We start from the raw sequence: 22,527 nt of genomic DNA on the forward strand, positions 1-22,527 counted from the left end.
CCTCTGCCTCATGAGTTTTTGTGTTCTGAAATACAAAAAATGGTTTTCATCCAGCCAAACTGCTACTCACTGAATACACATGTGGATATTTTACTTAATCGATCAGTGGTTATTGGAAGATAGATGCACGTTATTTAACAGCAACCAGAGCTCAAGAGGCCATTGGGTTCTCGGACACCTCTCTGACCAAAGTCTTTCTAGCACAAGTTTGGCCTTATTGCCAGCTCTAGGAATCATCCATTTCTTAATAATGGAGCCCACTGTGCATTTTGGAATATTCAAAGCTTTAGAAAATGGTTTATAGCCGTATTAGATCTCAATCTCAACACAGTTTAATCAGAGAGTTCCATTGACTTTGTGGCTTATTTTTTAGTGTGACATGTACTGTGAATTGTGGGACTTTTCTAAAAAAATAGGTCTAACCAATTGAATTTGCCACCAGTGCACTCCAGTCAAATTCTAGACACGCTTTAAGTTAGCTAAAGCAAACGGGATTCACCTGAGCTCAGTTTGGCATGCATTGCAAAAAGGATTCTAGTAAAAAGGGATATAAGTGCAGATTAATGGGGAAAAGTAAATGTAATCTAAAACACAAATATATCAAAAAGCAAAATGGATAGCAGTGATATCCAAACTTATACCGTAATTTGCTTATAACTTTAAGGGAAGTTTTGGCTATGCAACAACATTCTTTGAAACAAGGCATGCTGGTTCATAGTGGTTGTTGTTTTTTTTTTTGTTTTTTTTATCTTTGTTTCACACCTGACCATCAGGATGTGGAGCAGTACATGCTGCGTACAGGCACGGTGAACAGCATGGAGAGCTCCCACTCATTGCCCTCCATGTCGATCAGCGCCAGCTCACAGAGTTCTTCAGTGAACAGCCTAGCTGATGGCTCAGATGACAGTGGTGAGATGGCCATGATGCAGGAGGGAGAGCACACGGTCAGCTCCAACAGCTCCATATTGCACAAACCACTGGTCAGTATCTCGTTAGTAAATTTACATAAGCCAAATTCAGCCAGTAACCTCCAACATCTCCATGCTCCACTGAAATTACTGATCATTATATCAGCTCCTTGGTTGAGAAGAAGCCCAGAGTGTTTAATTTGTCCAACATTTTTCTCATCCACTGCATTATTCCAGGTGTGCTATTTCAGTGTTAATGTCTTCCTTAGTGCATTTTTATTATTATTGTCCATTAAATACTTCTGTATAATGCCTTTATACATTTTCCAGATCTGATGCATATATGTATATGAGACTGTACCAAATGCTGTATCTCAGTAAAACTAAACCTGGCTACACCAGGAGGGGGCTCCAGTGTGCTGCTGGGAAGCCTGTAGGCACCTCATGTATAAATATAAATTAGAATTGAATTTGGTTTAGTTTAGACAATTTTCCTATAAGTAGACAGATATTAAAGGGATGTGTATGCTATATTCTAGAGCAGCTGTGTCTTCTTAGTTTGTTTACCGACAAATAGTTTTATATATATATATATAAATAAATATATATATATTATATATAATAAATATAATTGTTTTTTGTCACTTCAGCCACTAATGAATTAAAACCCATGGATATTAATTACGGCGAAGCAGCCAAAATAGTACCCGGAATATCTCATTACACTGCTGCATGGGTGCCTGTTGTCCAAATGGGACATGGAAATTGTGATTTAAACATTATGGCACATTTTGCAGCAATGTGAATGGGTTGCTCATCGCTCCTGTTTCCTTCCCCAGAGCCACGATAACATCTACGATGAGCCTTACCAGCCTGAGGTGGACTCTCAACAGCAGGGTCCATCCGGAGGAGGAGGAGGCGGTGGAGGAGGAAGGCGCCGTCGAGGCCGTGATCACTTTGCCACCATCCGTACGGCCTCACTGGTGACACGGCAGATTCAGGAACACGAGCAGGGTTCGGCGCTCAGAGAGCAAATGACCGGTTACAAGCGTATGCGCCGGCAGCACCAGAAGCAGTTGATGGCCCTGGAGAACAAGCTGAAGTCTGAGATGGATGAGCATCAGCTGCGGTTGGACAAAGAGCTTGAAACACAGAGGAACAACTTCAGCAGTGAGAGCGACAAGCTCAGCAAGAAGCACCAGGCCATACTGGAGAAAGAGGTGAGATAGAAGGAGCATGATCATTTAAAAACAGTTTGTCAGTGATCTAAGTCCTACGCATTAAGACAGATCTGTGTGATTTTATGAACTTGATTTTTCGCAGTATTATGGTGGTATGTATGAGTTTTGTCCATATCAGTTTATTTTAAAGTACCATCGCTTCTTATCATTTATTTTGGTTTTTGCCCTGCAGTGTAAGAATGCTACAGCAGAGGAAAAGAAGTTCCAACAGCACATCTTGACTCAGCAGAAGAAAGAGCTTACTTCTCTACTTGAGTCTCAGAAACGCCAGTACAGACAACGCAAAGAGCAGCTCAAGGAGGTAAAGGACTTCAAATTTCAGAAGTTTTGAAATAGTTGAAAAGGTAAAAGAGTATGTATGGGTGAACTCCGTAGATATAATGTTTAATAGCACAAGACATTCTGATTTTTGAACAACCACCATGTAAGACATGGTGTACATGTATTATAACACTTGTGCTAATAGAAGTGCTCTGCGACAAACCCGTTCTATCACATGTCCACTGTTCTGCATAGCCCATTAAATGTCCCATAGTTTATCCAACTGGTGACTTTTATTTTGCACGCATTGAATATTTTGGTTCTGAGGGAGCTGATGCCACACTCAAGTAACAAGCAAAAATGTAATGCTTTAAATAATCGGCTCTAACGGTCAATATGTGCCTTTTTGTAGTGCCAGTATGTGCTTACACTAGTAAAATTGATCATTTTATGGAACTCTAATAAAGATGTTTCTTTTTGTAAAAACACCACTCGCATCTCCTTAGTGATGTGTTGTGTTTTAAATATTTTCCCTGTATGTCAGGTTTGCAACTCAATCATGTCTGTTTTTGTCCTATGACAATTCTCCTCTGTGGCCCAGGAGCTGAATGAGAACCAATCCACACCAAAGCGAGAGAAGCAGGAGTGGCTGGTGCAGCAGAAGGAGTGTCTGCAGCAGCACCAGGCTGAGGAAGAGGCAGGCTTGCTGCGACGCCAGAGGCAGTATTATGAGCTGCAGGGCCGCCAGTACAAGAGGAAGATGCTGCTGGCACGGCATAACATGGAGCAGGACCTACTCAGAGAGGTATCGTGTGGACACACACACAACCTCAGGATCCTCTACCCGGTTTGTTCTTGGAAAAATCTGAATAGGCATATGATCTATATAACATTTTGTTTATATGTGATGTTGATCGAACATTTTCAGCATTTTTTTTTCTCTTATTTGATCATTCCTATGACATTGATTCAACTGAAAATACACAACGCTTAATACTCGCACTCCTGGTATAACGCTTAATACTCGCACTCCTACTAGCCACTTGATAAATTTTGGCGGTGATTACGTAGGTATAACTTTAAACAAATTAGCATATCGTGACGTCACTGACTGGGTCTTCAACCCGTGCCTTCAGGCGCATCATTGCAAACCTTATTTTGATGTTTTTGACAGTATTTCCATAACTTTGTGCCAAGATAAAGCGGTGTCGAGCTGTTTTAATGAATTTTTTAGTTGTATTATGGCGCCCGAACTCGTTAATATTATTTTGTTGCTTTTGTATTAGTTGTTTGAAGAGTAAAAAAAAAAGGTGGTCTTAACGCAAATTTACAACCGGCAAGTCGGTCGGACTTAAAGCAAAAAAAACAAATAAAAATTGAGTCGGTCCTAAATTGACAGGGTCGGTCAGGTAACGGCAAACAAGAATATTTTTAAGGATGGCCTTATTTGATTTCCGCTTTGTATAAGTTTGACACAAATGTGTATCCATTGCTGTGTGCTGTGTGACACTGAGCATTGATGAAAATGGCTATAGATATAATAAGTCACATTTTCATCACTAGAATAAGCTCAGCTACATGCACCTGAGCACATTCTACACTAATGAGAAATACTGAACTCAGTCCCTGCTGGGTGCAATAGTTTACACCGTGTGATTTATTGATAATATTCTTCATGTAAGTAATGATGTAGTGTGACCAAACAACATAAGCTCTATTTTCACCGCAGTTTGGTGATCATGTCCCAGGACTTGCCCAGTTAGTCATTTGAGCTATGAAAATAACCAAAATATAGATGTCCATGTAACTTTTTCAAGTACATAAATTTAAAAGCAAGGAACAAAAAAATCTCTAAGTTACTAGTCACAAACCTGTTTAGGATTCCATTTTTATGACCCAGTGTACTGTATAGTACCCACTGTAATAACAGAATCATTTATCCTTTTCTGTCAACCATTTTATCTCATTTTTCTTATAGGACCTGAATAAGAAACAGACCCTGAAGGACCTGGAGTGCGCAATGCTGCTGCGACACCACGAGACCACACAGGAGCTAGAGATGCGTCAACTGAGTCTGGTTCAGAGAACGCGGGCAGATCTGATTCGCACCCAGCATCAGAGCGAACTCACCAACCAGCTCGAATACAACAAGCGGCGTGAACAGGAGCTGCGCCAGAAACATGCTGTTGAAGTCCGCCAACAGCCAAAGAGCCTCAGAGTGAGTGAGCGTGACAGCACGGAGAGCATTGGGAGGGGTCCCGACAGATTAGGGGTTGGGATTGAGAATTCATGCAGTGAGCTGGTGCAGGAACGGGCAGAAGAGGCTTTTGATGGAGTTGATGGGGAAGATGATATGAGCGTGTTCTGTGGAGAGAGCACTCCCCTGGAAAATGGTGCACAATTGGCAGCGGTTGTAAAAGATGATGGAACTGAGGAAAGTAGGAGTGTGTGTTTAGGTGAAGGGAGGAGTGATCAAGAAAGGTATTTGCAGCCTTTAGATGTGCATGGCAGAGAGAAAGAGGCTGATGGAGAGACAGAAGGGGAGATTATGCTCTTTGAGTATACCAAAGAAGAAAGTGTAGATGAGCAGAACAAGTGCCACGGATTAGAGGGAGAAAGTAAAGAATGGCAGTTGGAGGAGAGAGTGGAGGACCAAGATTTAGGGGAGCAAAGACTAGTAGAAGGTATTCAGTGGGATAAGGAGGATGATGCAAGCAGTGAGACAGAGATGGAGACCGAGGAAGAGGGAGAAGAGGGTAGAGGCGTGGCTGATGGCTGTCCCTCAGAGTTTATCCCTTCCTCTTCTCTTGAAATCCCTCAAAGAGATGAGCTCACTGAATTCTACTTCCCTGACACTCTAGAGGAACTGGAACCTCCTCCTATCTGCCCTCCTCCCAGCTCCTCCATTTCTCAACCTTCCATCCCTTCACTCTTTTCTCACACAATATGTCTTGTCCTCTCCCTCTCTGCAGCAGCCAAACCATCCTTCCCAACCCTTCTCTTTCTCTCCATTTTCCTTCTCTCCCTTCGCCGTTCTCCTCCTCTTCCTTCTCTTGCATCCCTGGTTCTTTCTGCTGAGCTGGCTTTTCTGGCTCTCTTTTTCTCCTATCTAATTCTACGCTCACTCTGGTCACTCTCTCTTTCTGCATACTTCTCACTTGTGCTCTGGGCATCGGGTTTGTTCAGTATGAGCCTGGCACTGAGTCTGGGTCTTTATTACGTTCCTTTGGCCTTGATCTCGGCTTTCTTCCTCAGCTCGCCCTCACTCTTCCTTTCTCTCTATTTGGTGCTGGTGCTGGTGGTGCGTCCAGCACGCGTATTTCTCCAGAACACGCCCCGGAAACTTGCCCGATTCTGGGTGCGTCTGCTCTTCCGTCTACCAAAGCCACTGTTCACTCTGTGCCAGTCGCTCACAGGTGGAATGGCTGAGCGCAGCCTCTTTGATATGTTCCCCAAAGCAGGACGTAATTGTGGTGCTAGACACTCCCGTATACCCATGCCTGCCCGGAGCCTACCTATCAAGCTCCAGGCCAAGCATAAGTCTTGGGTTTACGTTTGGGTGAAGCGATTTGCTCGGCGTCCGTTGGGCGTTGTAGCAGATCTGGCTAATTTGCTAGTGCTGAGATTAGCAAACCATATACTTAAAAAGCTCCCCCCACATTACCTGACCAGACTAAGGGCTTTAGGGCTTTTAAGGGAGGAAAAGCAGAGTAGGCTGCCTAGACTCCTACCGCGTGAGGTGAGGGAACAGAACCGCAGGATGAGGGAAAGAAGAGAGAGGGAGCGACGAAGAAGGGAGCTGGAGATGCGACACAGAGTGGAAGGGAGGTGGGAGTGTGGACTGAGGAGGACGTCCTCAGGAAGGAGCACAAGGGGAAAGATTGTGCCATGGAGGTAGATAGAAAACATGCCAGTTGCATTGACCAATAGAGTAAATGGAGGAATTGCCAAAGTATTTGCCATATGTGAGAGTGATGGTTCATTCATGCTGAGCATTCTTATGTATTCTTTTTTTTTTAACCACACAATTTTGCATGTTCAAATTGAGCCTCATGTGCCTTTAAATCACCCCATTACATTGTCTATCCATCTCCAATATTCGCTGTCTATCAGTCAGTGAATATATAAAGTATTAATCAAGATTGTGCTTTTTGTAAAAGTTTTATTACTGTCTTAATTTTAATCGTTGAATTATTTTTTTTGTTCTTAATTACTAAGAAGTATGTCTTATGGTTATTATTTCATGACCATGTTTGTGCAATTTGTTTTCCACCCTTCCCTTTTGTATTTGTGTGCTTGTGAAGGGTTTCCGAAAAGCTAGCATTACATTTCAAAAGGGCAGTCAGAGAACGGAGTCTGAAGCCTAACGTTATTAAGATGATGTCACTGTAGAACCCAATGTGAAAGCTGTACTGTTATTTTAACATTTTACACTATGGAGCACTAACGCCACCCCCTTTTCAATGTCCCTTAAAGCCCCCAGCACTACCACCCAAACCATAGAGGAAAAAAAAAAAAACACTAGGAATTTCGATAGCTATAATTGCTTTCATGTTCATGGCCCTTCACTTCTCAAGATATTTAACTTACAAGAAGAGGTTCAAATGAGATTTAAACGGGGCTTTTAAAGAAATCAGCAGTTGCACGTTAGTTTAGTGATGCTGATTTGAAAATTCTGAACCATTAACCTGTTTGAAAGCCCATGCAGTGCAGATCTCAGAGAAATGTTCTCTTACTCTCAGCCTATAGTGTTATACTACTTAGAAACGAAAGTGCCTTCTGGTTGATTTGAGTACTTTGGCTACTTAGTGAAGACAGTTCTTTTATTTGAAGGTGTTATTGTGCTTTATAGCAATAAGTTTAATGGTCTACCGTGTATTGAGATGGACTGGTGTCCCGTCCAGGGTGTATTTCCAGATTCACTGCATCCATGACCAGGATATACGGCTATTGAAGATGACTGAATGAATGATTTACCATGTAAACATTTTGGTCATATACATTTATATGAAGACAAAACATTTACTGTCAAATAGCAGATATCCTACAAAGATCAGAGTATTTCATCATTCATGTATCTGTTTTTGTGGATCCTTAACTAAGGATAAGCCATTATGGCAGTTCTATAGGGCGTAATGATAAATCATACCAAAGATCTCTAAAGCCATAAAATCTATAAAAGAAATGAGACAGTTTATTACTGGATAAAGATATCTTGCACTGTTCCAATCTTAAATGGTCTCAATATTAAATGAAACTTGAAAAAATATATATTTATTTAGAAATGATGGAATGACCAAACGTATAGTAAAACAGTAGATACAAATAAAGAAAGTAAATTTTTAACTGATGCTACATGGAAGCAAATTCGACCAAATGTGAAACATTATTTTTGGAAACCACAGGTTGTTCAGCCATAACAGTTGTTTGTGAATGTATTTTCTTTGAACATTTCATCTTTTTTTTTTTTTTTTTTTTGGTTTACACATGTTCTGTTTTGTCTGTTCAATGAATCAGCAGTTATTTAACTAATATATTTGTGCCTTTTATTATTTTTATTATTTTTTACTTTGTCAAGCAACTTGTGTTTCAGGGCCATTTTGTGTGTTACATCCTCACTGTGTGAATGAATGGATGTTCACTGTATTTATAGTTTCTTTGTCAAATAAATTTTTTTTCTGTTGAAATCATCTTCTGTTTGTTTTGATTTGTGTTTTTGTCATGGTCTCTTATGATTTTGTTTCCTTTTTTTAACATATTGTATGATTTCTCCCTACCTGACCTCTGTGTGGCTGAGATGTGAATGTTAATGGCTCCCAGCATTATTTTTCTGATAGAACACAGTCAAGTGTCCAGCTCAACATGAAAGTTCAAACTTAACCTGAATTCGTGTGTTAATTAAATAGTTAGTGAATAGATGTTGAGCTTGGCTATGGAAGACTTCCATGTATCTATAGAAAATGAAGACCATATCTAATTGTGATTTCATGACTCTAGTGTCTATAAGTGTATATCCTAGAGGTAAGTGGAAAAACATCGAAGTCTGTGGAAACTTTGCAAATTCCTTCTGATATTGAACTTTATAAAAATGTAATTTACCTTCGAAGAACTTGAGCTTATAAGTATGCATAAGTTGGATGGAGATCGAATTTTCTTCAGCAAGAGTAATAAACATTTAGATTTCTTCTATCGTTGCCCCTCAATTTGCTTTGTTCTTATAGTCTAAGGAGCTGCAGATCAAGCGGCAATTCCAGGACACGTGTAAGATCCAGACACGGCAGTATAAGGCATTGAGGAACCACCTGCTGGAAAACACCCCCAAATCGGATCATAAGGCCATGCTAAAGAGGCTGAAGGACGAGCAGACGCGCAAGTTGGCCATCCTTGCTGAGCAGTATGACCACAGCATCAATGACATGCTGTCTACACAGGCTGTGAGTAAGGCAAGGACATGGCAATGCAGTTTCCACCCACCCTCTTCACCTTAACCTTGGCCCTCATAGTGCTTTATTATTGACCAGCCCTTGTTGGTAAAAAGAATGAGTAAAAGTAAAAATCTGGACTGGTTTGGAAATATTAACCCAAGTCAATGATTAGAAGGTCATTCATTTCAATAGACAAAATTATAAGGAATGACTTGATATACTTTTTTTTTTTACAGGAAGCCACTTTTAACATTCAGTCAGATAAGACCTTTGCCATGGAAGAGCACATTTTGTGTCTAGAAAAATATTGATCCACTGTATCAAATACACTGTAATACAACCAAACAGACACAAACCTGATCAGAGGTCATCAATAGGTCATTTCCTACATCACTGTTATCCATTTTCCCCCTGGATTAGGCCTTAACCTTAATTACTCCAAATGAAGTTCATTTTGATCATCAGTCAGAATGTTCACTTGCACATGCACACCATCCTGAGACCTTCAACAAAGTCACGGTATGACAATGATGCAGTACTTGCTATAAATACTTCTTCTATTGTGACCTACTTGCCTGATAGATGGTGGATCTGAATGACTGGTAACGCTGCTGGTTATCATGGTTTTGTAGAATTACAATTACATCCATAACTAAAGGGTATCACAAAAAAGTCTCAGGAAATTAACACTTTAAATGTCTTGGATTAATATTTTTTTTCAGATGACTGCGTGTGTGCTTACAAAGAAATGGCATACAGAGCATGTTGGGTTTTTTTTTTTAAATCACTTTGTTAATTTCCCTAATGCACGGAGACTTTAGGGAACATCTAACCACCAGATGCACATGAGGTGGCAACACTTTAGATGGAATGGAGCATCACAGTAGGGGGAGGATAACCTCTTGTCACCCAAGGGGAAAATCTCTTCCTAGACATGGGAACACCATATGTCTTTTGCAACAAGACAGATGAATAAATGGTCCAACTAATAAATAGCTGCCATGCTGTTCAAATAGGATTATGGGCCTCATACTGGACACAGAAGGGAATGTTCTGCAGAATGACAGTTGTAGAACTCTGCAAAGTTCAGTCGGCTGGTTCACCAACTTGCCATTCCCTTACTCAGGAACTCTGCTTCCAATCGTCATTGCATGCAGGGGGGTTTATGACCAAGTCATGCAATTCTCCCATCCTTCTTACTGAGGTTCTCACTAGCATAAAGGAAATTTTCAGTGCCGTCAATTTCAGATAAACATTACTAAGTACTTTAAAACAACACAATCCTACACAAGGGGGAGATCCCACACTAAATCAGTCCAATCAGCTTAAATATGTGCAAGGAAGGACTTTCAGTCCTCTCAGGTCTAGAAGAGGATAGAAGTCGTCTTTTTTTTTTTTTTAAAGAACCAGAAAATATGTTCTGAACTTTGCTATAGATTTCCAACTTTGCCATTAAATTGCCAAAACCCTAGGGCAGATCAGGCACTGACCCATGCAGGAGCCAGCTACACCTGATGTAGACATTGACCAACCTGGAAGAATCTTTCCCCATATCTTGAGCCATGTGCCCTGCTATTAGGACAAGGCTTTGATAAACAGCCGTTGCAGCACTATCTATAAAATCTTTATAGATTTGCCCGTGTGTGGAAGACACTGTGTAATATCATAAGACCAATTTGGAACTGAAGAGTTTCTAAGAATTGGTGTCTAGCCTCACAAGTCACATTCGCAGTTTTATCATAGCAACTCACTGTGCAGGAAGCCTCTTGCATGTGGCTAATAGCAAGACAGTAGGACACTGGTTACAAAAGCATGGATCAGTATTGGCTTGGGCTGAGCTGAGCGCATGTGGTTTACAGGAATTGATATTCATGAGTCCGCAAGACAGGTGCAAGCGATTTTTGGGTTGACTGGGCAGTCACTCATCAGTTTGAATCCAGCTCTACCAATAATGCTGAGAGTGTTGTCTTTATAGCAAGTATTGCATTCTTGCCATATTCTGACTTTGATCTCAGGGTGCTACTCACTAAAGCATATCCAAGTGTCAAGCACTGCCCCTGGTGGTTAAGAGGGGTGAAACTAGTTGAAGTTGCACATTAGGAACCTGAAATGACAGCACTGTGTATTAAGATGTTAAACTGATCGGGAGGTTGAGAATTCAGATCCCAGGGCTACCAAGCTGCCAGTGCTAGGCCCTTGAGCAAGGCCCTTAACCCTCAATTGCTCAGCTGTACAAATGAAATTTGCTCTGGATACTGGCATTTCTTAAATGTTGTAAATATAAATCACACTTATATTAATGTGCAAAATTAATCTTCTGATTTCAATAGTTACCACAGGGACTTGTATAGTGCTTCATATAACTTTGAAGTAACAGTTCTAAAATGTTATTTAGAAAAGAAAGATATACCATTGACGTTGTGAAGCTTTTTGTAAGGAGACTTTTATTTAATATTTATTCAAGGAGTCTTCAGCATCTGCACTTTTTGTAACCATAATTTGCAAACATTTTCACCAATAGAGTACAACAGACTTTATGCTTTGTGGCTTGCTTTGTAGTAGTACATCACTGCCCCTTCTCCATATTCATGTCATGTCAAAGGTAGATATAAAGGGTGGTTTATGTTCCTGCCCCCTTCCCCAAGGCCATTGCCTTACTGGCATTATGTATTGTTTCTTCAGCTGAGATTGGATGAGACCCAGGAGGCAGAGTATCAGGCACTCAAGATGCAATTGCAGCAGGAGCTTGAGCTGCTGAATGCATATCAGAGTAAGATCAAGATCCACACTGATTCACAGCATGAGAGAGAGGTCAAGGACCTGGAGCAGAGAGTGTCCATCCGTAGAGCTCTGCTGGAGCAGAGGGTAAGAGTTCCTTAGCATAACGATTAATGCTTAACAGTAAATAAAAGATGCCTAATTAATATTCTTGTTAAAATATCAGAATTGATATCAATGTGAAGTTCAGCTTTGACCAGTTACACTCACACTAAATTACATTCATCAGTGCTGACATTTTTAATAGACTTAAGTATTAATTTAGTCTTATTTTATTTCCTGGTTACACTAATAATACACTCTATCTAATTTATTAGGAACACACCTACTCAGTCTTGTAGTTCAGCCAATCATGTGGCAGCAGTGGAGTGCAAAATATCACGCAGATACAGGAATGTTAAGAGTGCTGGATAATGTTCAGATTGGTGCTCAAACTCAAAGCACTCTTTACAGCTGGTGAACAGAAAGGACATCACGATACATCAAACGCATCAACCTATTGTAGCTCTACCACCATTTTCTTCATTCTGATGTTTGATCTGAATGTAAAATGAAGCATGTGATGTGTATCTGCTTGATTTCTTTTATACATTTCACTGCTGCTACATGATTAGCTGATTAGATACATGCATGAATGTGCATCGTTCCTAATAAAGTGAAGGGTGAGTTCTTGATTTATGGCAAGTAAATTCAAAGCTGTCATGTAAGTTTTAAGATTAATGCAAGATACAAATTGAAAAAACAAACAAACAAACAAATAAACGATATTCAGAGAGAATGCATGAGATATGTTTGGCCTTAAGATCTTATAGCATGTGCCTCTGTGCAGATAGAGGAGGAGATGCTGTCCTTGCAGAATGAGCGCTCTGAGAGGATCCGTTCACTGCTAGAGCGTCAAGCCGGTGAGATCGAGGCCTTCGATTCAGAGAGCCTGCGTCTTGGCTTCAGTAGCCTGGCGTTGACGGGCATTCCCTCTGAGGCATATCCAAAGCAGGGTTATCAGTCTGGGCACTGGAGCCATGGAGGTGCACCACCTCACCCACACGCTCACCCGCGTCGAGGTCCCAGCCGCTCTGAATCTTCTTCCTCTTCCTCCCATGTCCTGGGCCCTCTGCACCACTCTTCCCGCTCCTCATCTTCGTCCTCCTCTTCGTCTCACCATCATCGCCACCACCTGGCTCAACACTACCACCATCAAAGCACACCGCAGCTGTACCGTGAGCGAGAGAGGGATAGGGAACGGGAAAAAGAGAGGGAGTGGGGAGGAAGTGGTGTCAGGGCTGAGCTCGTCCATCCGCATGCCTTCCCACATCATCTTCCCTCTCGTTCATCTTCTCAGTCCCTGGCTCTTCTCCCTCCTCCTCCTCCTCCAGCACCAGCCTCCATCTCACTTTCATCCTCCTCCTCCTCCTCCTCCTCCTCCTCTCAGGGGGTATATGGAGGTGGTGGAGGAGGGCTAGTGGTGCGAGGCCCAAGCCTGATGGCTCTGAGGAACAGCCCTCAACCACTACGCAGAACGGCGTCCGGGGGTGGAGGACCAAGTGCCGATGGAGTGTTGAGCCGCAGCACTTCTGTCACCTCCCACATCTCCAATGGCTCCCACCTCTCCTACTCTTAGAGCTGATTGTAAATCCTCAGATTTTTTTTTTTTTTTGGAGGAAGTTTCACTTTTTTTTCATCTAGTGTATTTTAAGTGTGGGAGAAAAGGGAGAGAAATAGAAAGAGCACATCTTATTGCTGTTTTTATTTAGTTGTTGCTCATCGTAGGCATTTGATTTTTGTAATGTTGAAAACATGACTGGCTTGAATCATCAACACTGCCTTTAAGAATGTTTAAAGGAATGATGTGGTACATACATTTCTATTCGGCGATGGAGGATACTTGCGAACTTGAACTAGATATGAATGCAGAATGTTTATAAAGTTACAGTTATGTCTTTCAAACGCTTACACGACTTTGTGCGTGCGTTAATTAAAAAAAAGTCAGACTTTACGATATCATTTGTGTCCAGTGCATGAGATTAATGTACAAAAAAAAACAATTTGTATTTGTAACCTACATTTGAATACGTAAGGCTACTGTACTTGTCAATCGTAGACTTTTGTCAGGTTCCCACCAACTGGAACTTTTATTGTATATAATATCCGAAGTGTTAAAGCGTTTGTGTCTTCAGTTTTCTATAGTAATGATAATCATCATAACTTTGATATATGTGAATGGAATATACTGAACATTATAGGTACAGTGGGGAGTTCCATCTTTATTATGTGCACTTTTTTCCAAAAACAAAAGTTCATTTTAACCAGTCAACTTGTAAAAAAAACAAACAAAAAAAAACATTAATTTTAACTTTAAAAAATGTTACTGTCAGATTTGGTGTTATAGATATTAATGGTTACAAACATTTGACTATTAATAATTTGTATGATTGCATGTTGGCTGAATTGTACACAATTCACTAATATTTCCCCCTTTTTTCCACCATCCACGAATACCATGTTGGATAGAAATCTTTTTCAGAAAACAGTATGAATGTGACATCAAACTCTCAAGTGGTTTCAATCAGTAATTTTTAAGGTAATCACACATGAAGAGACGCTTCTTCTGACGAGTTGGGTGTTTTGGGAATATTGAGGCTGTTTCTTTTTTTTCTTTCAGCAAAATTAAAACAGCCCTTACAGAAAGCATGAAATTCATGTCTCAAAGAAAAAAACATGTATATAAAACCATGGGAATGTACAAACAGGTGAATAGTGCATTCCCCAGTCAAAGGGTAATCACCAAGACAGTGTTTGCTCCTCAGAGATACAAAAAAGTGAGAACCACCAGCTTTGATGAATCTATAATCTACATCTTTTGTGCTTGGTTTAAATCAGTGCATGCAGAACAACTCCTATTTGTTAAATATCTAGTTGATGAGAGGGCCGATGATGTGCCATAGCAATGTATTTTATGCCCCAAGTGACTGGTTTCAGAGCAGTGTTCAATGATCTGCTCTAAATAGTATATGTAAGGGCTAATGCGGACTGAGCCGGCCCTGGACAGGGCTGGCGCACGTCTGAAATCATGTACGATGGTAAAGGAGGCTCTCGTGCTTAGGATACGTGTTTTCATCTCAAGTGTGTAGGATGACTGTAAAAGTGACTACAGGATAGAGCAGCTTTTACTGAAAGGACATTTTTAGTAAAGACTTTAAACTTATAAAATATTTACATTAAGCTGATTCTGGCTTGAAGGAAATGGGTCGTTTGGAAATGTGTTGAACAAAAATGAAAAGTAATTTAAAAGGTAATAAATTAATATTAACATAGAAAGTCTCCCTGTGATTATTTCAACAACAAGAAGAAAATTTATTTAAAAAAAAAAAAGTCATGAGCTATGGTACTTGGATTGTTGTTTAAAGACTGTAGAGGGATTTTAGAGTCAGATATTTGTTATTATTTTCATTATTTAGTTATTTTTAAATAACTAAATAACCCCCCGTGTTCCATAGATAGTCACGTGCGTTAAGTCCCGGCGTGGAGGAAAGAAAAAAAGAAAGACACGCGCCCTTTAAGACATGCACGTTATTTATACGCTTATTGTTTCTCTTTAGCGGCCCTGTGACGTCAGCGCTGTGAGCGCGAGGCCGCTTTTTTTGTTTTTGTTATTTCTGTCGGCAGAGATCCTGAACGCTTTCGATGCAGGTCGGCGGTGTCCGAAAGCGCACGTTAGTCTGCTTCATAGCACGTGAAGGTAGTGTGTGACTGTAGGGTGTGATTATAGTGTGTAACGGTACGGTTTGGGATAACGTTTAGTGCGCGGTTCGGAGAGCACGCGTACACACACGCACACACACGCACACACGGAAATGGGGGGGTCTTAAAGGGATCTCTTTAAGAGCAACCGGGGACGTAGCGGTGAGAGAGTAAAGGAGAGGAGGGGGAGAAGAAAGAGGAATTTAAAAAAGAAAAGGAAGAAAGGAGACAGGGGAGGGAGGGGGAGAGAGTCAGGGAGAGAAAGAGAGAGAGCACCGCGATTTAAAAAAAAAAAAAAAAAAAAAAAGATGTCATCGTGCGAAGGGAAGCGCCGAGGTGGAGCGGGAGGCCGCGGCCGGGCTACGGCACCGCTTGCCCGGGTCACGGCGTGAACGCAACACCGAGGCTTCGAACAAAACACCCGATTGGCCTGTTCGGGGCGGGCGGGGGGACGCCAGGGAAGGGGGACAAAAATAACACAGATTTATCAATTGCTTCTGTTTTTAAACCTCTTTCAACATCCCTTACTGTGTGTGTGACGGCTTAAAGCAGGTGTAAAAACGAGCCAGATCAAGACGTTCTGCTGCATGTTGTGTGTTTATAACGCTGTTTATAACGCTGTGTACCTGACATTAACGCGTCGTGTGACGTTTCCGGCGGTTTGTTTACACATAAATGTGCAGCGAACAGGGTGTTAAACCTGTAATCAGTGCAGTGGCTCAAGTGCAGCAGACAATAATAATAATAATAATAACAAGAATAATAAAAAGGATCGTTGTTATGGAGGGTTTTGTGTGTTAGATGAAAGCAGCAGGTCCTCAGGGTCGAGCCGAAAGCTTTAGTCTGTAGTTGTTTGTGTCTTCACCTGCGGAACAACATGGATGCTGCGTGGAGCAGTTTTCTCTTCCAGGTGAGCTTTGTGTTTCTGTGGACCTCTTTGTTATTATTTATTTATTATTGTCTTGTTTGTGTGTGTATGTGTGTGTATATATATATATATATATATATATATATATATATATATATATATATATATATATATATCATAATTCAAGTTCTGGCTAAAAACGAGATAGTGTCTCATGCAAAACCATGTGTTTTGAACTTGTCTTGGAATTATAGACCACGCCCACCCAGACCCATCTCGAGGGCTCTCTCCAATCAGAGCTCATGCAGGTGCACACGAGCTCTCCCCAGAGCCCGCCTACAGAATCCATAGAAACGCCCCCCTCGACTGTAGACACCACCGCCCTCAGTGAGGACCCTGTACCTGGTAAGAGGGGATGGGGAGAAACGTGGTGTTTGTGTACAAGGGGAAAGAACGTGCCGCTTTATTTATAAATTCTTAGTGAAACGTTGCCGTCTTCTCTTTCTTGAGGCATTGTCTGCATTTTGCTGAAGTTTATAATGCTACTTCAGCAGTGACTGTTTTCATACCTAGTAGTCTTATTAGTCTGAGTCAGAATCAGAGTGAAAACTGTTTCATATTGTTTGTTTCTTACTGATTTGTTGCTGTACGTCCAAACCTTAGACCGCGTCATATGTAAAATTCTCAATAAATAAATAATTAATGTTAATAACAAGTTTAAAGTGTTTATGTATGAATCCACTGCTCGCTTAGATACTCTTTGCTTAGATATCAGTTGTTTTTGTTGACACTCAGGTATGACTGCTGTGATCTTTCTCTTTCTCTCTCTCTCTCTCTCTCTCTCTCTCTCTCTCTCTCTCTCTCCAGAAAAGCCACCTGTTCGTCCAGGCCGTGCTGCTCATATCTGTGCCATTTGCAACAAACAATTTAAAAATAGCTACAACCTGCGGCGGCATCAGTCTGTTCACACAGGTGTGCGTCTGAAGGGAGGGTCTTCCCAGAACCGCGAAGGCGTTTCTAAAGAGGCCACCGAGCCTCTGTCCCTGCTCCAACTCAGCATAGTTCCACCTGCTTCAGGGCTTCCTGTTCAACCTCAGCAGCAGCCACCACTTACTCATGACACCAGTGATTTAGTCATGACCAGCACCGTCACGCCTCTCCCCCCTCCCGCAGCAATTGTCATGCCGACCGGAGAGCCAGTCCAGGTGAGTATTGTGTGCTGAAGTTGCTTATGGTGGTCATGCAAGTCACCAAATTGACCAGAAATAGGAAGCATTTTTAATGGCCACTTATCTGAAAGCTGAATTATGTGAATTTATTAATTCTCCTGAATGTTGGGAAATATTAAGTCTAGAACATTTTAGTTTCTGGTGTCATTTGAACTTCAGAACGTGCATCGTAGGTGCAGATCTGCAGACATATAAATGTTTTTTTTTTTCTACTGCAGAGCCTCAAGGCATATTCGAGTAGACCACAAGTTGCTCTCAACTCGATTCCACTAAGTAGCATATAATTAATACACCATATGATAGACTTACTGCTCTGTGATTTTTGGCAGCTAAATGTTTTACTCCTCAGCATCTTGTTCACATTCTTCGTCAGACTGAGGCTGATGAGGTGCAGATTGGTGATTAATTTTTTCATGATCCTAATTTTCTATGACCTAGTGACAGGGTTACCACACAGAGTTGATTATTTTCTTATATCACAGCAGTTTGCCAACATTTACAATTTTTTTTTTTAACAACAGGCCAAAAGTTACATTTGTTGTTGTTGTGAAACGTCTGGTAGTTCCTGTTCTCACTTAGTAGCTATGAACAGCTGTACCTTTGTCAGCTTATGTATTTTTTTCTTTCTTCACTGTAACAAGACACCATAAAGTGGTCATCTAGCTGATTTTTCTCCTGCAGCAGGATATGCCAAGTACAGCATCAATTTACAGGCATTTTAATTAAATAAAGTTTTCTAAAACATCAGCATGTTTCTTTCAACTTATTTATTATTAGTTTTAGTTTATGTGTAGCATCCAGCATACGTCCCTGTGAATGAGCTGTTACTGTAGATATTATACCATATTAGACCACTGGTATTGATAAAAACCTTTCATTTAGCTTTATGTTAATGTCAGAACGGTTGTAACGGGATATTCATTGACAACTTTTGACAGGATTAAAGAATTTAACTGCACTCTGCGTGGTACGACTTAAGGATCTATAAATGTGTGTAGAATTTACTGTGCGCCTATGATGAACTGCCTTCTGAAGGACTTTGACGTGGCTGCCCTTTTTCTTTCTCATATGTCAAGCAGAGGCCGGTGAACCCAACCCCAAATGCTAATGTAGTGCGGAAAAATCACGCATGTGAGACCTGCGGAAAGGCCTTCAGAGACGTCTACCACCTGAATCGCCACCGTCTCTCGCACTCAGATGAGAAACCCTTCTCATGTCCCGTGTGCCAGCAGCGCTTTAAGAGGAAAGACCGAATGAGCCACCATGTGCGCTCGCACCAGGGTGGCGTCGAGAAGCCCTATGTGTGCCCGCACTGTGCCAAGGCCTTTTCTCGGTCTGTGCAGCATTACACAGTGTAGTCTTTGCAGCCTTAATGTAGTTTTTATGTCCGAGTTAGAGCCTTACATTGATCTCTCTGTTTTTTGTTTTTTTTCTTGCAGCCCTGACCACCTGAACAGTCATGTCAGACAAGTTCATTCTACAGAACGACCTTTCAAATGTCCGGTATGGTGCATTTTAATATATAAATAAAGGTACAATAGATCTACACTAATAAAGTCATTTGTAAGGCATTTGTGTTTATAGAAAGATATATACTGAAAAATCTGTTTTAACTCATCACCTATTAACTCTAGGCTTTGTGCTACTTTATAAAACAGCGCTGTTGAATTCTGAATTCTGATTGGTCAGAAGACACTGCTCAGTCTTCTGTAACAGCATCTCTGACCGTAGGTTTGGCTGTAAGGTGAATCACGGATTCATATTATCAAATTTGGTCTAATGCCATTACAGAGACTTGGATAGTGGGCCCAAAAATGAAGGAGTATTTTCATGTTTACTGCACCGTTGGCTGTGTGAAGATTAATTGTGTTATTTTCAGACGTGCGAATCGAGCTTTGCCACTAAAGATCGGTTGCGTGCTCATATGATCCGGCACGAGGAGAAGGTTCCGTGTCACATCTGCGGCAAACTGCTGTCGGCCGCTTACATCACTGATCACATGAGGGTGCACAACCAGTCACAACACCATGCCTGCCACCTGTGTAACAGAAGTGAGTATTGAGTATAGACTCAGAAACTCCATGGTCATAGATCTAGCAATTTTTAACACCTGACACAGTGCTCCATTTCCTATTTCACCTGCCTGAAATGTTTAATCTGGTCTGTTCCATTGTACATCTGATGTTTTAGAAATTTTTTTATAATCCCTCTCCACGATTGATACCATGCATGCTTCGTAAGCTCACTGCAGACCACGTGGACTTCAGCAGTTGGATGAACACAAGAAAATTCCACAGAAACAGCTGATATTAATTTGGAATTAATCCGAATCTTTTCATTGATGGCAGCTGTATGATTACTACTGAGCACGAGACTGAATGTGATTGGTTCACACTGTGTGCATATTTATGCAACCAGGTTATTGTATCATTGTCCTTGAAATGCCTCATTTTTTTATTTAATATGTAATCCTTCCATTTCACCCAGGGCATTAAAGAAGTTTTATATCCATTGTGTGGGTTAGGGTGTTTTGTTGGGAGTGTAATAACCATCCATGCAAATGCATTGTGTTTGCTAGGTTTTACGACGCTCACGTACCTGCGCATACACGCTCAGAAGCATCACGGTCAGGAGTGGAAGGAAAGCGGCTTCGGATCCAGCGGTTCTGTTCTAGTGTGCCATTTGTGTGGCGTACACTGCAAGACCCTCACGCAGCTGCAGGGCCACATGGGTACCCACAATCCCCCAGGCAGCAGCAGTGGAGAGGGCATTTCTGATGGCTCGCTGTCACTCAGTAGCAGCAGCAGCAGCATGGCACCATCATCTGCTGTCTTCGTGAGCACCAACACCATGGTGGACCTGCTGGTCACCGACTGTTCCTGCATCGCACAGGAGCCACAGAGCTAGTACTGTATGCCTGTAACACGCATCTATATCCATAGACATCTACATACAATCACACACACACACACACACACACACACACACAAGCATCCAGCTACCAATCTGGACCTCTGTACATACCTTTGTGGTGCACAGGACATGTTTATAAGAGTGGTATATACCAGGACTATTCACTTAAAATAATCTTACTTGTTAATGATACTATAAAATAGTGTCATTGCTGCAATTGATTTTCTAGATGAAGTGTCTTTACATTCTAAAAGCAATCTGTAAAACTTTGGGGAATATGTGTGACCTGGAGCTCGCAACTAAAGAATTTTTAACGGTCTCCTTACATTAAGCAATCAGGAAACTGCTTTTCACAGAGGTACTGTAGACCCTCGGCATGTGCACAGGCAGGTCATGTACGTTTCGCTATAAATAAGCAAGAAGCAAAGCTCGATCTTATACAAGGTCCTTTTAGAATTAGGGAAGAGTCGTTAATCTATCTTACAGAAGTCATTGCAAACACCAAGATGTCTGGTCTCTCGTTTGATAGTTAAATTACATGTTTAACTAGAGAGAATAAAGCTCTCCGGTGTTTGTGTTCAGCTATGGGCTACGATTGCTGAGATATCACTTAAATGTAGGTGCCTCTGATCTAACGACGACTGCTCATTGATTCTATAAATTAAATTCTTAAGTATCGCTAAGTATCTTGATCTGAAATTTTGCTTTTTGTTTTCGAAAAGTGTGGGAAGAAATCCGTAAAATAATGAAATATTTTGAACAGATAGAGAGAGACCTTCCTAGACCAGATTTGGAGTTGCTACCAACATTAGACAACATCAGACTGTTGTCTTGTACAGTAGGTTTCCTTACATGAGGACTAGCCCTGGTATATACTGTATTCTCTCTCTCTCTCTCTCGCTCTCACGTACCAATCCACATTATTGAGCAAATACTGTGAAAAGAGCTATTACACAGCTAACTGAGTGTACATACACACACATACACACTTACCAATTACACAGCCACTGTAGCAAATAAGGAAGGGAACTCGGCATGAATGAACACTACGCATACGTCTCCACAGCACGATTTAAATTTTCATTGTATTATTGCAACATGATCAGACATGCCTGGGAAGTCTGCGGCGGCTTCAACCACGGCATGAGAGCAATTAGACACTTAACTACAGCACCAAGTACAATTGCACTGGCTGGATTTCTCTCCTTCGTTATTCTTTAAATCTGTTTCACACTTACTGCTGCAGGATACAACGATACTGTGATTGTGACTTTCTACTGTATGTCCTATTCTGCACACGCTCTCTCTTCCACACTCTATAAACCACAAAGTGATAAAAAGGGGTTGATTTTGATGGGGAAAAAATGATAATGTTGAGGTGAAATAAATTGTGAACAGAAGGAGTGACATGGGGGGGGGGTGTTAAGAAATAATAGAAATAAAAGAAATAATCATCTTAATTCCAGAGATGGAGAACCTTACACTAAACATTAAAAGCAGTTCTTTAGGGGTGTGTGTGTGTGTGTGTGTGAGAGTGTTACTGTTTCTAGAGCAGTAATGGTTTGGTGAAAATTCTATTTAAAAAAAAAAAGGCAAGTTGTATTCAGGATCATTGTGCACCTTAAAAAGTGAACCAGGAATGTTTTATGTTTGTGAATTTGGTTGTAAGTGACGTCTGGGATGTTGTGCGTGTGTATGTGTGTATACACACATACACATGCACAAAATCCTAGATGTCACTTACAACCAAATTAGTTTTTACATATATATAAACAAACTGAATGCTTGGTTGGCTCGGTTCAATAGGAAACTACATCTTCATGAACTTCAAGCAAATCAGAAACTGCATAAAGAGGAACTGATGCTTGATTAGGTTTTTTTTTTCTGACTGCAAGCAAAAAACAAATAAGAGCTCATGCAAAATGAATGCAACTTATTGCTTCTAAAAGAACTCAGAAGAATTATATTTTGGTCATGATTGTTATTCATGCTGTGTTTTTCATCTTGTGAAGCAAGTGTTTTAAAGGAAGGGCTTAATCAAACAACCAACTTTATTACCCAGAAATGAGTAGTCCACCTTTTTGAGATTTTAAAACAAAAAAGAAGAAGAAGAGAAAAAAAGATTTTTGTACTGGAGTGATTAGTTTGAGCAGTTTAATGTTGGTA

At 40.9% G+C, this 22,527-nt stretch overlaps 2 protein-coding genes across 6 annotated transcripts in view; both read left to right on the top strand.

Annotated features, from left to right (window-relative positions):
• The window catches only part of taok2b (TAO kinase 2b), a 31,454-nt gene extending 15,330 nt beyond the window's left edge, over positions 1-16,124 (top strand). The window contains exons 12-19 of one of the 4 annotated variants that reach the window (XM_027163206.2): positions 774-980; positions 1,748-2,128; positions 2,322-2,450; positions 3,012-3,257; positions 4,389-4,628; positions 8,632-8,844; positions 11,518-11,700; positions 12,443-16,124. In XM_027163206.2, the coding sequence (XP_027019007.1) occupies positions 774-980; positions 1,748-2,128; positions 2,322-2,450; positions 3,012-3,257; positions 4,389-4,628; positions 8,632-8,844; positions 11,518-11,700; positions 12,443-13,231 (2,388 nt within the window). In that variant the 3' untranslated portion in view covers positions 13,232-16,124. Of the gene's footprint in view, positions 1-773; positions 981-1,747; positions 2,129-2,321; positions 2,451-3,011; positions 3,258-4,388; positions 8,101-8,631; positions 8,845-11,517; positions 11,701-12,442 lie in introns of those variants that run through there. The other 3 variants (XM_027163207.2, XM_027163204.2, XM_027163205.2) reach the window with 3 other exon arrangements.
• mazb (MYC-associated zinc finger protein b (purine-binding transcription factor)) lies at positions 15,623-21,734 on the top strand. Of its 2 annotated transcripts, none has more exons than XM_027163199.2 (7): positions 15,623-16,261; positions 16,474-16,624; positions 17,087-17,424; positions 18,525-18,781; positions 18,888-18,951; positions 19,328-19,499; positions 20,027-21,734. In XM_027163199.2, exons 1-7 carry the CDS (start codon positions 16,229-16,231, stop codon positions 20,353-20,355), a joined length of 1,344 nt encoding a protein of 447 aa, XP_027019000.1. In that variant the 5' UTR covers positions 15,623-16,228; the 3' UTR covers positions 20,356-21,734. The 2 variants fall into 2 exon arrangements, with proteins under 2 accessions (XP_027019000.1, XP_027019001.1); XM_027163200.2 differs by having other exon boundaries at positions 18,528-18,781.
• The last annotated feature ends 793 nt before the right edge of the window (positions 21,735-22,527 follow it).

The sequence above is a fragment of the Tachysurus fulvidraco genome, chromosome 8, assembly GCF_022655615.1.
Source record: "Tachysurus fulvidraco isolate hzauxx_2018 chromosome 8, HZAU_PFXX_2.0, whole genome shotgun sequence".
In the NCBI taxonomy this organism is placed as follows: Eukaryota; Metazoa; Chordata; class Actinopteri; order Siluriformes; family Bagridae; genus Tachysurus; species Tachysurus fulvidraco.

What these genes read in the sequence shown, in the direction of transcription:
- mazb (XM_027163199.2), top strand. Translation starts at nt 16,229, where the DNA reads ATGGATGCTGCGTGGAGCAGTTTTCTCTTCCAG. An exon ending in CGACCGGAGAGCCAGTCCAG is followed by an intron (nt 17,425 to 18,524) that starts GTGAGTATTGTG and finishes TCATATGTCAAG; the next exon opens with CAGAGGCCGGTGAACCCAAC. An exon ending in AACGACCTTTCAAATGTCCG is followed by an intron (nt 18,952 to 19,327) that starts GTATGGTGCATT and finishes TGTTATTTTCAG; the next exon opens with ACGTGCGAATCGAGCTTTGC.